This window comes from Antechinus flavipes, chromosome 5, assembly GCF_016432865.1.
Source record: "Antechinus flavipes isolate AdamAnt ecotype Samford, QLD, Australia chromosome 5, AdamAnt_v2, whole genome shotgun sequence".
NCBI lineage: Eukaryota > Metazoa > Chordata > Mammalia > Dasyuromorphia > Dasyuridae > Antechinus > Antechinus flavipes.
Genome location: NC_067402.1, coordinates 198822021 through 198839020, shown reverse-complemented (window position 1 = coordinate 198839020; position 17000 = coordinate 198822021). Strand labels below are relative to the sequence as shown.

The 17000-nt window shown below is 38.8% G+C and overlaps 1 protein-coding gene across 1 annotated transcript in view; it reads right to left on the bottom strand.

Moving 5' to 3' along the window:
* The window catches only part of CACNA1C (calcium voltage-gated channel subunit alpha1 C), an 808853-nt gene that overhangs the window by 46895 nt on the left and 744958 nt on the right, over positions 1-17000 (bottom strand). Inside the window, exons 33-35 of the mRNA XM_052001637.1 lie at positions 6916-6948; positions 2928-3056; positions 581-646 (exon numbers count right to left, since the gene is read on the bottom strand). Of these exons, the coding sequence (XP_051857597.1) occupies positions 581-646; positions 2928-3056; positions 6916-6948 (228 nt within the window). The remainder of the gene's footprint in view (positions 1-580; positions 647-2927; positions 3057-6915; positions 6949-17000) is intronic.

Sequence of the window (17000 nt, the reverse complement as noted above, 5' to 3'; positions counted from 1 at the left end):
CCCAAACCATTTATGGCCCTTTAAAAATTACTTTATATTTATTTAGCTTTTAATGAGTTGTATCTTTCACTGCTAAAGTGGAATAGAAGTCCCTTCAGGATATCCTATTGGTTCTTACAGTGTAATTCATAGATTAGGCACTTAGTGAATGTTAAATTGAATTTCAGGCGCTGATTAGCAAAGGATATGTACTCTTTTAAACACATCCTTGGGGATACAGCTCCCAAAAGGGTCTGTCACAGAATCTGGCAATAATTGACACTCACAATTTTGAAATCATAAAGTGACTCAGAGATCTCATCCTATTTAAGATTTGACTAACAGTGAGTCTGCACACAGTAAATACTTACTAATGTTTGTGGAATTTATTTGTCTATTGGGTCATCCTCCCATGCTGAAAGCAGTGATTAAATCTGGCAAGGAGAATTCTGTTTTGGACTCCAAGGGGGAAAAAACCCTTAGACACACATTTTGAAAGGAGAAGAGAAAAGAGAGAAGAGGAGGAAGAATATTGAGGCAGGAGAGGAAGAGAAAGGAAAGGGAGGGAGAATTCTGAGTGAATTTCTGATGTATCGCCTACCTGCATCCCAATGACAGCATAGATGAAGAACAACATCACTATCAGAAGAGCCACATAGGGCAGAGCCTGGAAGAAAATTAATAAGTCATTAATGCAAAAACTGCCCCACTGCACCCTGCCCCACTCCCAGGAAGATGTATTTGGCACAGGCAGTCCTGTATGCTGGATACAAGATGTCATACAAGATTCCACCCATCGGACCAAATATCTGGGCAACTTCCTGAGATAACCCTGTGGTACAAGGTGCCACCTGTCATGGCAAGGACTGGTGGATTTCTGGGGAGAGAAGTCAAAGAGGGGGCTCTCAAGAGGGATAGGTTGGATTAGATTAGATTTAAAATTTTGAGATCCTGCAATTGATTCTGTGAAGTAAGGACCAAAAGATGAGCTAGAGGGATTCTAAACCTCAGCTTGTTTTAATCACTTGCTGGGCAGCCTGTAACTGCATCTCTCCAGACCTTAGTCCTCTGGAAGTCACACAAAAAAAGAAATGGGCCTTGTGCTGGAGAACAGACTTTCTCTGAAAGTGATAATTATCTGAAAGTGCTCTCCACCACCACGAGATGTCACTGCAGATCCACACTCAGTAAACTCCATGTCCAATCTCCAAGTCCCACCCTTCCCCCTTTAACTGGAAGAAACACTCAGCTCACTCCAGCTTGGGTTTTGTCCCCTTCCACTAATTCTACCCAGAAATGCTGGGTCTTTAGGTCCCACTGAGCCCAGGGGCCATAGTCAGTTTTGGTCTGTGTTCTAATTGGCTTAGGGATGTTAAGCTCTCTGGGACTTTCATTCAATCTATTAAACTTCCCTAGACATCATAGGACCATAGACTGAGAGCTAAAAGAGAGCATCGAGGTCATTTAAACAAATGTTTAAACATTAAACATACAACGTTAGAGATTCAATAATCACTCTATTTGAGGGACTGAGCTAGAAAACAATGGAAACATACTCTTCCTCTGGCCTCAGACATTTGCACTTGGGAGATACTTGTTTCTCCGTCCCAGCAGAAGGATTGGCTATTGGGGATAAAAGGACACTGCTTCAGCAAGCCTGGAGCCTGAAGTGGCTAATAATAAAGGGTAAAGCTAGCCATAAGTAGTTTGTACCTATTGGCTCTTTAATATTTGTATCTGATGATGATCATAAGAGCTTAAATTTAGGGCAGCTAGGTGGTGCAGTGGATAAGAGCACCAGCCCTGAAGTCAGGAGGACCTGAGTTCAAATCTTATCTCAGACACTTAACACTTCCCAGCTGTGTGACCCTGGGCAAGTCACTTAACCCCAATTGCCTCAGCAAAAAAAAAAAAAAAAAAAAAAAAAAGGAAAAAAAAAGACCTTAAAGGATATATATGTTTTTGTTAGAGTGTTGTTTTGACTCTGCATATTTATTACAAGGTTAAAACAAATGATGATTAATAAAATAAAATAAAATAATGATTAAAAACAAGGAATTTTTATGTTTTAGAATCTGGAGTCATATAGCCAACTTTTGCCCAGTGCTGTTCTAAGTCTCTCAGCTTTGGCTCTGGGTTAAGGCAGATGTCTGAGGGCCAAATAGGCATTCCTTTCTATCATGGTGGCTTCTGCCCAGGGTCAGAAATAGATTCTAGGTCCTATCACTTCTTCCCAATTGTAGTTTCTATTTCTAGGATAAAGAAGACCATAATTCAGTGTTGTTGAGTTTCCTTGATTTGAGATGCTTGAGAGTGGTGATGAAAGTCTAGGATAAAAGTCTTCCCACCCTCTGCTATATTGTAAGGGCTTCTCTGCAGATGGAGGCCAGACAGCTATAGCTGGGATTTCTACATCACATATGTTCAAGAAATTCAAAGTCTTAACAGAAGGATGGTGATTTTTTTTTCCTTCTTAACCTTCATATTTATAACCTCATTTGTAGTTACATGGACTACAAATATAGCCCTCTTTTTATAAACATTCTCTTTCTTTTAATAAATGGGAAGAACTATGGCAGGTAATTAAAAGAGGAATTACCTTACCATACATACTTAGTTGAAGAACCCAAGCAATCCTGTACCAACGAGGTCAAATGGCACCAATTCTTCTCTATTAGGGTAATATCAGAACTTCTCTCTTTATTGAGAGAATTTAATTAACTGAATGAATAGGTATATATATACTGAAACATATTCATCTCTGAAGACTAAGGCAATAACTACTTAACAGACATATTAAATATGCAAAGTGCTTATTATTTCTGGGAAAGAAAACTTCAATGAAATATCTTACAATGTCTTTCCTTAATCAGATAAGAAAATCTTTCCTGAGGAGAATAAAATTGTTTTTAAGTTGTTGTTGGCAGGAGGAGAAGGAGTGGGGATACCTGGAAAGATTTGATGAAAGTCCAGAGCAGGGTGCGGATGCCCTCCCCACGGCTCAGCAACTTGACGAGACGCATGACCCGGAAGAGACGGAAGAAGGTGATGGAGATCCGGGAATTCTCCTCTGCATTCTGGAATCCATTGGTAACATGAGGTAGTAGTTAACATAGCCAGAGAGAGGGAGTGGGGATGGAGGATGGGAGCCCTGCTCCAAGAAAGCAGTGCCTGGTTGAGGCAGGGGATTGGTAAGGGTGGAATGGGGTTAGCTGCACTCTGTTTTTTTTCTTTGAATTTCCTTTCCTATTTCCCAGAATCTATCTTCAGGTTGTACCCAGAATGCTCTCTGGCGAGTCTCCATGCTCAGGCCTTCCTTTGGTTCATATAACCAAGATCAATTAGCTCCAGGCAGGTTCTTTGAAGAGCTGAGCCATACTTAGGTGTATATTCTCTGAAGTCAGGACTTTATTTCTGAACACCTCTCCTCTTATTCCCTCACTTTAATCCTCTTTCTTTTTCAACCTTCAGTCTCAAATTTTGGTGTAGTTGAAATCTTTCATATTAGTGACTGAAGAAGGGTCAGAAGAAATTGCTACTATGAAAAGCTCTGGTTCTAGGACTGGTCTCTGATTCCACTGGCACATTATATTTCATTATGGCTGTGAAATCCTCGATACAGCTTTCTATTACCCTTACTCTGGCACTGCTAAGGGGCTCCAAATCTTGAGTGGGCATTGTCTATGGATCAAGACTTCAAACATAAAATTTCTTTTGCTGCTAGCACTGGCTCTCCCCTGAACAAAAAGTGGAACTGTGGCTTTGATAGAAAGGGGCATTGTTCTAGGAGGCTTAAATGCTAGGGTCAAATTCAGTAGAGTTGGAAGAGTTAAGGATGAGGGCAAAGAATGCCCATGATGGATGGGGTTTCACTGCCCTTTATACTAATTGTCAAGTCAACATTATTCCAGATTCTCTAGCATGTCCTCTGGTTGTAGATTCACTAACATTTCTCCCAACCTGGTCCTCTTCTAGAATGAAGGATGAACACCAACTTCACAGTCTTTTCTCAAAATCTGGTTACAATGTTACGGAAAGCCATCTCTCTCTCTCTCTCTCTGTCTCTCTGTCTCTCTGTCTCTCTCTGCCAGGGACCTGTATCTGGTATCTGGCTCTGACAGTTTGTAAAGGAATTGTAAAGGAAGTCACTATTGTCCTTGTTGAGTTGACCAGCTTCATCTTATTCAAAGAGAAATGTTCTACTTTGGGGAACACCATCTTTCTAAAGAATATTCTTGAGGGAGCCTCTTTATTTTAGGGAGGGGATAAAGGAAGAGATGGGCGAACAAGACCAAAATAGTCTTGAGTTTTGTGGCTCCAATGTGACTTTAAGTTTTGTGTGTCCCAGGTCCTTGGACATCTAGTGCCCATGGGAGTGAGGATGTTACTTCTCATTCTTTGCTTCTGGAACTGAGAACCACATAGACTACATGGAAAAATATAGAACCACCACTCTCTTCCCTTTATCAAGTTTGACTATTCTGCTCAGGTGGGAAGTATCTCAAAGAAAGGTCAGGGTATCTGTCCTTATTCTCCCCCTTCCCAAATTAGTGCAGCTCACCCAACCCCTGCCACTGCCCCTCCTGCTGTCAAACTAGGAGAGAACAGACTCATTACATTTCCTGTTGTTCCCAAGTCCACATTTCTTCATACCTCCCACAAAATAGGAACATTCATCAGCCCAAGGACAGCTGTGTTTGTCTTACTACTGACCTCACCAAGGTACCATTTCCCCTCATTGGTTTGCAAAAAGATATTAACTATTTTCTAGCAAGTCACTCTTTAGCAATGTCCAAGCTTCAGTTCAAGCACTGAAATGTACTTGAGATCTTACAGGCAATATTTGTCCAACTTCATGGCTTGTTGATCAGCAATAACTTGGAGGCATATATATTGAGGAGAGAAGCTTTATTTCCACCTAACTCACTCTTATTCAAAATAGGATAAAGGATCCTATAGAAGGCTAATAAAATTATAGACACAATGGAATAATGTATATATTCTTCTTTGGATAGGATCATATCTGAACCATCTCAGTAAATGGATGTTGGTTCTACTTCCCAAACCCTTCAGGAAGAGACTTCTTCCACCCAGTCATTCCACTCACTTCAGGAGACAGAAAATTTAGAAATCTCCATTTCTTCTTCTGGCATTTTTGTTCCTTTCAATTCCAATATTCCAGGCATCACTGATGGACTGCAGAAGGTACTGGTAGGCTACAATCCTTCTCACATCCCTAGGTCTCTAGCCTGTATATTTTGATGTCTTTGATGTCCTTAATCTCTATTTCTATCACCTGTATAGCTGCTTGAAATTCTATGTTCTTTTCTTAAAAAGAGGTTGTCTTTCCCCAGAGGTGTTTGAAGAGAAAACTTAAGATTTTGTAGCAGGGCTGTCAGTTTCACCGTGTTCAGGAGGGAAGGAAAAATGTAAAGAGAATATTCCTGAGTGGAAGATCCAGCTGTGAGTGTCAAACATGTGAAAAGTTGGCGCTACTGGGGCATCTCATTCTGATGAGTTTAAGTCCCGTCTCCCAACAAACAAATCAAACCCTGCAGGAATGAGCTGTCTTCTGTTTTTTCAGAACTCTCCCTGTTGGCTATAATTTGCTAATGCTGCTCAGTTTGTAGGATAAATACATTTCTTCTTGGGCCATTATACTTTCCTCTAATAAAATGAATTATGATATAATGGGAAGACAGCTTCAAAGGCTTATCATTGTGCCAAGGGCTAGAAAAACCCAAGGCACAGGTTCTGTCAGTTTCTTCTCACCTGAGGACTCAAGATGGACTACACCCGAGAAGTGTTCAGTGGAATTGATTAATCCTAATGAGTCCCTAAAGAGTCTTGTCTTTAGATGCTCTGTAGTTACGCCTACTGTATAGACTAGAATGGAGAATTGACTTGACCATTTCAAAATGTGTACATCTGCAAACATTACACAGGTGGTAATTCCTCAGATAAACACAAAGATTAATATCAGTTCTCATGACTTATTTTTTTCTAAGGGGAAAATCATAGGATCCTAAGATAAGTAACTTTCCACCTTTCACACTATCATCTCTCCACGTCATCTACTCTAGTCCACCATTCTTTTGCCTCTGGGCTTTAGGAGAGAGATTTAACCCAGTCTTCAAGGAAGCAGTGAAATGTCAGAATCTCTCTTGGTAATTAATCCTACTTTAAGAAGCTCCTTTACTTCCCTGGGTTTAGCCTTAGGGGAAATGGAAACCAAGTAATTACTTTTAGTAATTTATTAGATCTTTGATTTAACAGTCTCTGATGCAGATTGCAATTTCTCCATATTTTTTTATCCTATGTAATTCTTGTCTGCTTTTTTTCTCATAAATTCTGCATAGTGAAACACTCTACCATGTTGAAGGCCTTCTTCTTCCTCTTTTTTTTTTTTTTTTTTAACATTTCAAGGGGGACCAATATGCCATTTAGTTGGACAGATATTGTCTTTCAGCGTTTCAAGATGTGTTCCTTAGAAAAGGAGGTCAGCAAATAAGTGCATTAACCCATAATATGCTAAAAATAATTAATTTTTTTCTTTAGCCTTCTTGACCAATTGGATTAGTAACATTTTCTTCATTCATCTTGGATCAGAGTTGGATAGCAAAGCTATCTGAGTGTATTTAACAGGAAATGGTCTCTGGGTCTGTTCTCTCCCAGTATTAGAAAGGCAAGACAACAGGGAAGCTTCACCCAAAGGAAAGCTCACAATATATGAAGATAAAAAACACCACCACACGTACAGCATATTCACAGCTCATGTGACACCAGGCAGGTATGGAAACATGGCACAGTGGGTTCATGCAGAGGGAACTCGGGGGCTCAGAGAGATTCTTGTGACTGGGGTGGACAACAGAGTGAGAAGAGTGTTAGGAGGAGTGTCACAGAAGCTGGGAGCGTGGTCTGTATGTTTGGTCTTACCATAGAGGGAGAGCATTGGGTATGTTCAGCTGGCTTTAAAGGAAGGCAGACAGAGATAAGCTGTAATAAGTCTCCAGTGAAGAGGCCCTAGTATTCTAGGTCTTGGCTAACACAGGAGCAACACTGTGGCAGAAGAGGGCAAAAGGAAGCAAGTGGCAAAAAAACAAAAACAAAACAAAAAAAGAAACAAACACGAAAGAGTAGGCCTGTCAGGTTCCAAGTTGTCCCAGGAATTGTATATTGTCTGGGTATGGCTACCATTTTAGAGCTCTTTTTTACTCCCCCTCAAGCAAGAATTAGGAAGAACTTCATTAACCCAAGACTATGGCCAGCCACTAATTAGATAAACTGACTAGTCTCTAGCCCACCCTTAGAAAGGTAAATCATGGTATCTTTTGGTGATTTCCAATTCAATATTTGATAGCTTGCACAATGGAACTATCAACTTTCTCTGGGTAAACCAATAGAAGAAAATTTTGCTTATGCTTCCCCATCTTTTTCCATTTCTCTTCAGGCAAAGAAGCTTAAGCACTGGATAATGGACATCTGGGTCTTCAGGAGGACTGAGACCTATTGATTCTTGTAGAATCTGAGGAAATGAGCCCCATTTTTTATCTTTCCAAGGGCTGATTCGAAAAATTTAATCTTTAAATAACATGGCTGATATCTAGGTGATAACTTTCCTCAATTGCCGCAATTTAGGCCCATCTTGTCTGCCTGGTCCCTCAGAACACTCCTTAAAAGCCATTCTCTGGGGTTTGACTGCTGAATTCATTTGACAATAGAAGACCCAGTTAATTGTTCTATAAGTAGGTCTCCTGTGCCAACATCTTCCTTCAATGCTTTGGAGTTTACAATGAAGAAAGAGATTATTGGGTGCCCCCACTCAATGAATCTGAAATTAATTGTGATCGATTTCCTACAGAGGCCACTTTTATAGTTGTATTTTTTAGTTTTTACCTTCCTCTTTCAGGTGGTTGCTCTTGTGTTTTTGTTTTTAATGTACAAACAAGGAAAACATGGGATGGAATTTCTATACAATGAAAATGTGCCCAGCTAGACATTTTCTTAAAGACTGAAAACGATTCTCTATTATCATGTTTCTCAGTGATTTTTTTCTTTTCTTTCCATAGCAAGTTGGTAGCTTGGTTTTTTTTTTTTTGTTTGTTTGTTTCTTTATTCATATTTGAAAGGGTAGGGGTGGTAGTAGATCAAGGGAAGGAAATAAGTTAAAGGGTCTACAAGTCATTTAGAAAACAAATTTTGAAACAAAAATTTGAATTTCTGCTTCACAATCATTACTGGCTGCCAAGGTGATTCCTGATTGATCTGTTTCCTGGATCTGTCTGGGATCATTGGTACTTGGCCAGTAAGCTAAAGTATAGCCTTAAAAGACAAACAAGGAGATAGACAAACACATCTACACAAATACACACACACACACACACACACACACACACACACACACCCCAGAACAGACATTTTATTATATCTCTTCATAATGCATGAAGAAAATATTTTGCAATGATTTCCAATGCCAGAGTGATTTGGTGTTGCTAATGGAAGATGATCTGTCTTGGAGCTCTTCTATCACCACCAGGATAGCTGAGTATTAAGAGGGAAGTTCTCTGTTCCTTGCAATAGGGGAGTAGGATTCAGTAAACAAGATGCAATCCCCGATGATAACATAAGATCATTGAGTTAGAGCTGGAAGGGACCCTAGAGCCTATCCAATCCAGTCCCAAGAAATTTTGGGGCTTTGGCCTTCTCTTGGTTCTAACTAGTGACATGGAATACAAAAACAAGCAAGTGACTCTAATGTCTCATTTTTTTTTTTCTGTGTTATGCTTTCCTGCAATGTGATCAGAATAGACAGCAGTTAAAAACCCTGTAAAATCATCAAATCAAAAAATTCGTTTTGAAAACCTAAAATGTATGTGATATCAAACTAAGAACTTCTTGTCTTCTAAGAACTTCTCCTCTGGTTCATACATTGGTTGGTCCCAAAAAGTTACTTCTTAGATATTCTCCTGGTCCTTTAAGCCTTGCCTGACTGTAAATGATATTCATTGGTTATATGAAAGATAGAATTGAGTTTCTTTGTGTCTACTGATGGAAACTTTTAAGATTAGCATTTTGAGAAATCATCTGTTGTCTGAGTTCAAAATAGAGGGAAGAAGCTGAGATTCATTCATTCATTCATTATTTATAGATCCATTCTGGAAACCTAGAAGGAATGTATACATAGTAAGTTTCTTTAGGGCCTCCTATTATGGAATTCCTGAGTTCAGGGACTTTTTAAACCTTTCCCTTCTGATGGAAATCTTAAGTGCCAGTTCTCTCAGTTTGCTTAAAATGACCAGGTTTTAATGGGGTAATGCCTCCATGAATACTACCCACAGGGTGAATTACTGAGCAAGTCATTCCCTCACTTCTCTTTTTCTTAACCAGACTGCAATTTTCTGGGGCTATGAGATACTAGAGTAGTTAACTCCATTTGTAGATGTAAATGGTGTGATTAAGAGCAGATTATTATCACTCTGTATCTAAGAGACGGGAAATTTTTAGAGACTTCCAGTGAAAGGTTCCAGCTGTAGGTTAAGAGAAAATTTTTTAAAAAGAGTAAATTATTGTACTTCATTTATTTATGCAAATTGCCCTTATTTAGCCTAACTGCAAATTGCAATATGGACCGCGGTGGGGAGTTAATAAAAGGATCCATTTTTCTGTTATGGCTAAGAGTTACTTTTGATCCTTGTAATTTTAAGTTCCGGGGGGAAAATGTAGAGATTGTGACTCATGCCTCAGAAGATAAAATCTCTTTTAGGATTATGTTTCAGGGACTGTCTGTTTTAAACTTTGTATCTTGTCTAGTACCTAGGCCAGAGCTCTAAACATAATGGATGCTTAAGGAGTGCCTGGTTGCTATTATTTTTTCTATATTTCCCCGTGTTCCATGATTAGGATCCCAAGAGATGGGGCTCCAGATGTCAACAGGCAGATAAGACAAAATTCCCATCAGGAAAGTGATAGAGAAAGGACGACTGTGTCAATGGCTAAAATGGATTTCTAAATCATTGCATTTTTCTCCTGTAGTTAAAAAAAATATCTCATAGCTGTATTGAAGAATGGATCTATTTTTAATTTTATGAGACCTAGTTGGATTGTGGGATGAGAGTTATCAGGTTAGCAGATTTCTAGGCAGGATAGATTTTTATGATCAGTGACTACCACTAAACTAGTTAGGTGGTGCTAGACAAGCCATCTTAGTTTTTTTCATATGTAAATAAAGAGTCTGACTAGAAGGTGTAAAGTTCCTTCCAGTTCCAAGACTATATCAATGGATCTATTTGGGATCCACTGACCTTCAAGAGATCAGTTGATAGATTTTAGGGGAGTTTGGGAATTTGAATGGGACTGACATCTAGTGAAATTTAGTAGTGCTTCAGTCATGAATGTAGGGAACAGATATGATTCTGAGTAGGACTCCACAATCCTCATCAGACTGTCAAAAAGGTTTATAATACAAAAAACATTTAAGAATACTTGGTCCACATCTGAGTTGGGTTCTCAAACAAATCCTCTCTAGGATTTCCTGAGACTGCAAATTATTGCTGCCTTTTCCTCTGTCTGGAAAAGGGTGAAGTATATAGATAACCTAAAGAAGTAGCTAGTAGATTCTGAGTACCTTTAGGGAAACTCTGAAATGCTTGAGCAATCTTATTGTGTTTGAAGAACTTTTATGGGTAAGAAGGTTTCAACTTGTTCTCATTGACCTTAAAGGATAAAACTAGGAACACGGGGCAAAAGTTGCAGAGGAGAAGTAGATCATGAAAGTAGATCATTCTGATTGTGAAAAATAGGCATATTATTAGAACTGTCCAAAAGTGAAAAATGCGTGTCTAGGAAGCACAGGTTGGAAAGTCACTGAATGGAGATGTGGAAAGGACTTCTGTAAAGACAGGCTAGAAGACCTTTGAGGTTTCTTCCGGATGCTGGATTCTATGATTCTGTGAACCTGCTGGTCTACAATGACAAAGGGCAGAATGAGACCAGGACAGTCCATGTGAGTCCCTTTGAGATACTGAGCCACCAAGAGAATACAGATTGTTGAGCTCCTTTGGAAAAGTGTAATAAAAAGAGAGATACAGCTGTAGGTAGCCTCTCATTAGTCCTTTAATTAAATTTTCTGGGTTGCTTTGTGGACCTGGGAGGCCCCAGTGGTATGATTGGAAGGGAATCCAGTTTATTTTAAGACCTTGTTTCCAGCTCCCTCTGGACCTTGCCTCTTTCCTGCCACCGGATGGCTTCTAATCTTGCCTAATCAGCATGAGAGAAGGTATATTGGAAGAAAAAGGTGTTTGAAGCTGTTGGAGACAGGCCAAAGCTAATCCTGGTTTGGATACATGGGAAGAGAGGGAGAGAACCAGAAGAACACTTGGAACTAAAATTTGATAGCCAGCATTTAAGCATAAGCAGCAAACATCAATAGGAAAGAAGGCTTTTAGGAACTGGGATATCAGAATCTCTAAGCCCAGAGAATTAGGAAAAGGGTAAAGATGTTCTCCAAATTGGGAAGTATGTGGAAATAAAACAATGCACTTTAGGATGGACATTTTGACTTTGATTGTGGAATGAGGAGGTAGAGAACAGATGAGAGGCCAGGAGTGAGAAGAAAAGGAAGAGGGATAAAAGAATAGAGAAAGAGGGAAGAAAACAGGATAATAACAGTGAGAAGGTAGAAGGTCAGAAAGAGGCAGCTTATGATCCTCCTCCTAAACCTGTTGTATTATGCTCTTATAATAAGTGTACTTGGCTTTGTCCTTTATGGTTATATTGAAACCATGAGTAGGAGAGGGGTCCATCATAGGTGTCCCTTGTTTTAGGATCCAGACCACTAACTCAATAGAAGGGACCACTGAGAAAACCTAGGGTTTTTGGTAGCTTCCCAATAGTGTTGTTTCCCTACCCTATCCTTTCTTTATGTCTTGGAATGCTGAAGTCTAGCATATCTATCTGTCCTCTACTATCAGCTGCGTGGCTGTCAGCTCAAATGGTTGGAACAAGTTGGAAGCCTCAAGAATCCTCTCATACCTCTCCTAGCAATGTGATGGGCTCTTTAAGCTGGGATCAAGTTCTCTTATTTGCTAAGGCAACATGTAGGCAAAAAATAGTTATAAAATTGCCATTTTTGTTCTCTTAGGGATGATGAACGATAATTCAAAAAAAACCCAAACCACTTAGAAATTTACATGGAATAAATGAACAAAATGTCTTTGTCATCACCACTAACAATATCAAATAATTCAGGATTCTAGAAGGAGTTAGTTACAGGGAAATGAGAAGGACAAAGTTCTGTGTCTCAGAAAATGGAAGTAATCTCAGGATAATATCAATAAGAATATGTGTTCATGGCATGTCAAAGCAAATGATTATGTTTTTTCATGCCTATAATCTGTTGTGGGAATTTACCATTAGGCATTTGGGAGAGGTAGAGAGACACAGACCTCTTTGGTAATGTTCATTCATGGTGTATCCCCAGGTAAACTACTTACATGTTTTTGCCTCGATAATTACCTGGCATATACATCAATACAAACTCAATCTGCTGAATAGGCACTGACCCATAAGCAGATGATCACAGATAAATTAAGCATTAGATCTCTGTCTATCTCTATTTTCTTTGTGGAAGACAAAATTAAGGAGAAAGTGTGTGTGTGTGTGTGTGTGTGTGTGTGTGTGTGTGTGTGTGTGTGTGATAAAGGAAATATAGGAAAAATAAAAAGGGAAACAAAGTTATTTAGACATTAAAGTAAGGATGGAGGTGCTAGAGTTAAAAATTAAAGTTCTCGACTACAGAAAGAATCCTGTGAACTTGGGACCAAAGGTTTTCTAAAGCTAAGGATCTGGAGAAGGTTCCTTATAATTTATTTGGTCAACTTCCATTTCCTCCAACTGTATTTGACCTGGAGGAACCTAGTTAGTTTGGAACTTATAAAACTAATTGCATGATCTTTGGAAAACAAGCACTTATACCAGCTACTTCATAACACTTAGTGCTTTCTAAACCTTAAAGTGCTTTGTAGATATGAATCATTCTTCTGCTCTTCTAGGCCAAATCATTTATTTTAATAGTCCATTGAGGGCTATGGATACCCCAGAATAAAAGGCATAAGTTCATTAAGTAAAATATGTGAGATTGTAAAGGAAATCAGTGATTTTCAAATAGAGGCAGGTAAGTGGTGCTATGGACAGAGTATGGGGTCTGGAGTCAGAGACACCTGAGTTCTATGTTGTCACTAACCTCCTTTATAAGAATGAGTTTCTTATATTATTATAATTATTTTTAGCAATAAAATGTTTATTTAAAAATTTTATTAGCACTCCTACAGGAAGGATTAAACTGAACTCTTTCACTTATAATAGTTCTTAAAGAAGAACAATTGACTTTGTATACATTTGTTAAAGTAAGCCTAAAGAAATTCCAATTGATTTGTGATTGACAGTGCCATCCACATCTAAGGAGAAAACTCCGGAGACTGAATGTGTATCAAAGCATAGTATTTTCACCTTGCTGTTGTTTGTGTGCTTGTTTTTTTTCCCCTTTTGATATGATTTTTCTTGCACAGCAAAACACAAGGTTTTACCAAGGTGAATATTGAAAACTATCTTTGATATATTTGGAAAAATAAAATACTATTTAAAAAAATAAAATAAGCCTAAAAACTCAGTTTTCTAAGAAACCGTGTGTATAAGTATCCAAAATATTATTTTAGATCAAATCCAATTGCAAAATTGCCATTTATCATCAGTTTAGATTCTACTCAGTTAATGCCTAATTTAAATAGAACTCATTATTTATAGTGATACCCTATTTTTCCCCCCCTCTGAGATAGAAACCGAGAATAAAAAAAAGCACCAGAATACATTTCAAAATGAGATAGGGAAGATGATGATCATCATTTTGAGAGGTAATCATTCCCTCCTTATTTTTTCATGAACTGGACCTGTCTGCCTTAACTCATGACTAACTTCCTTAGCAAAGCAAACTCCTTCTCTTCTCTGTAATTCGTGCAAACACAAAGCACATGAAAAAACAGTGAGAAAATTATTCTTGGGAATTAAGAATTAGAATTCCTCTTAGCTCAGCCACTAACTATGTGTTTTTGAGCAAACTATATTACCTCTTCAGGCTTCCATTTACTTGGCAATAAAATAAGTGGATTTGAATAAGGAGATCTCTAGATTTCTTTCACTTATGATTCTATGATTTTATAATACTAACTATTCACACTTTCTAATTTCACCCACTTCAGTGGCTGGCATACCAGTCCACCAACGAAATATGAGTTCAATTGCTCAGTCTTTCTCTTTGCAGCAGCTTTGGCCACAAGGAATATAAAGTCTCAGCTCCTCCCCTCTCCCCCCAGGAAGAAGGAAGGGCCCTCAGGCTGGAGCTGTGCTCTCTGAGTCAACTCTGGGTGGGCGGATGCTGCCAGCAGCTCTTTCTCTGACTGAGCTGTCTTTCTCCCATCACTCTAGACGAGAAACAGATGCCCAGACTAGGGACCAAACTTCATTCTTCCCTGCTATGTGTGTGTGTTTAGAAGGCATAAGAGTGCAAAGGCAATGGGGAGGACTAGTGAAGGCCCATCCAGGCCAGAAATATAGGGCTGACCCCAGGGACTGGAGATAGAATAAAAAGCTATTTCTGTAGAATTTGATGGGTATGGTTTTCTCTTTTAGAGACTATCTTCTGACAGCTGCACCTTCTTCCTTTCTGACATGCAGTTTTCTCCTTGATTTCCTCCTCTTTTCTTTCCCAACTCACAGATGTACCAGGCATATTAATAGGGTTATGGATAGCTGGTGTGCTTCCCTTGCATTCTCCATGCCCAAACACCAGTCATTACAGAAACTGATCCTGTGCTCATTTGGACAGCCTCAAGAGCTTATGTTTTTTTTTTCTTTTTGGAAGGGATGCAATTGGATTTAAATGATTTACCCAGAGTCATACAGCTAGTAAGCATCTAATACCAGATTTGAATTCAGGTCCTCCTAACTCCAGGGCTGGTGCTCTATTCACTGGGTCACCTAGCAGCCTCTTATTATGGTTTTTCTTACTGAAAAGGGTCAATAGGCATTGAAAAGTTAAGTAACCATTTCAGAGAATATTGCAAAAGATTTAAGAAATCTTGTGTGAGAAAATCTAAATAAAAGCCTAAATAAAGTAGGCAAATCTCCACTAATAAATGCCTACTTTAGATCCATATCTGCACCCTCCTGTTATTCCATCTGAGTAGTTCCCACCAATCTCTATTTCTTCCCCTCCATGATAATTTAGGAACTTTTGGCTTAAGACAGAACTGGTAAGTTATCCTTCCTTTTTATCATTGCTACTTTCCTAACTTTCACACTACTCTTATCCTGATCCATTCAGATCCATTGATTGCTAGAACTGGAAGGGATCTTAGAGTTCCACAGTTCTGACCCCCTCCATTTTAGAAAAGAGGAAACAGGCACAGGGATATGGCCAAGGGTAGCATAATTATAGCAGAATTAAGACTGGAACATGTATCCTCACTTTTAGTTCAATGCTCTTTCTACTTCATCATAAAGCCTCCTCCATGTAATTGGCAGCATCCTTGGTCCCAGCCCTTCCTAGTTATTGTGATAAAATACCCAAAGTTAGTCTGAATCTCATTTTCACTTGCAAGACAGATGATTAATCTTATTTCTACCTTTAGCTTTTCTTGTGGAATCTAAATGAATCCTCTGTTTCCCATAATTGTCAGCATTGAAAACTCTTAGGAAATGTCTTAGGGACTTTTTATTTGATTCCAAGGACATAAAAGTCTGCATTTTATTGCCCTGGTTAGACACAACTGGTGGTGGTTGTGGACAGAAATGCATGCAGGCTTGGGTGAAGCCCCTTCTAAAGGAAATAAAAATGGTGCCTGGAGGGACCAAAGAACTGAGAAATATCCCCTTTAAACTTTGGATAAGCAATTTAATTCTTTTGGGCCTTGGTTTCTTCCTCTATAAATGCTTGCACTAGATGATCTGAGCTGAAGAGTTGAAGAGGTTAGAATTTACATCTGAGCTCTCTCTCTCTCCTTTTTTTTTTTTAAAATCCAATATGTATAAACATATTTATACAGTTCTCTTGCTGCATAAGAGAAATCAGATTAAAAAAAAACAAAATAAATGTCTATCCCTCTTCTATTAGTTAATGAATAATTATCAGCATTTTGATGGTCTAAGCAAAATAAAAATAATGGAAGAAAGTCCTGGAATCCTGCTTCTTGTAAGTCTTAATCTTAGAAACCTCGATCCTACCTTGATATTCCAGGGCTTGGAATAGTGGTTTATCCCTTTTCCCATTACTTGGTAGGAGAGAAGAAATGTGATGTTCAAGTCCCAAGCTGATACTCTAATGGATTCTCCTATAGAAATATTAGGAGCAGCTAAGTGACAATGGATAGAGTACCAGGTCTGAAGTCAGTCATTCTTGAATTCAATCTGGCCTCAGATACCTACTAGCTATGTGAGCCTGGACCTTGTTCACCTTAGCTTCCTCATCTGTAAAATGAGATGGAGGAGGAATTGGCAAATTTCCAGTTTGCCAAGAAAACTCCATATGGGATCACAGTCAGACATGATTATAGAAACAATATTGCACATTATGATTAGGTTCTATGTTGCTACCAGTCTGGAAGTAGACTTTGGTTATGTTAGGAGTTAAGAAGACTTTTGTGGGCTAGCCTAGCAATTACCATTTATAACATTGTTACTATGGGGAAATCCAGTCCAAGTTCCAAACAACATCTTTGTTTATGAAATTTTGGAACATGACCTTCACAAGTTGGGGACTAGTTTTCCTGTCTTTTGAGAGACATGTAAGGCATGTGGTCTTTTCCATTCCAGAGCTCTGGAAGAATTTATATAGAAACTAGTCATAATTCAGTGATTTGTTGAAGAAGTTCTAGAGAATCCAGGTGTCAGTCCAGGTATTAGAAGATTGAAGCCCACATCCTGGGTTCTTTTTGCCCGTTCACGGTCCCCTTTTCAGGCTACTGTGAAAG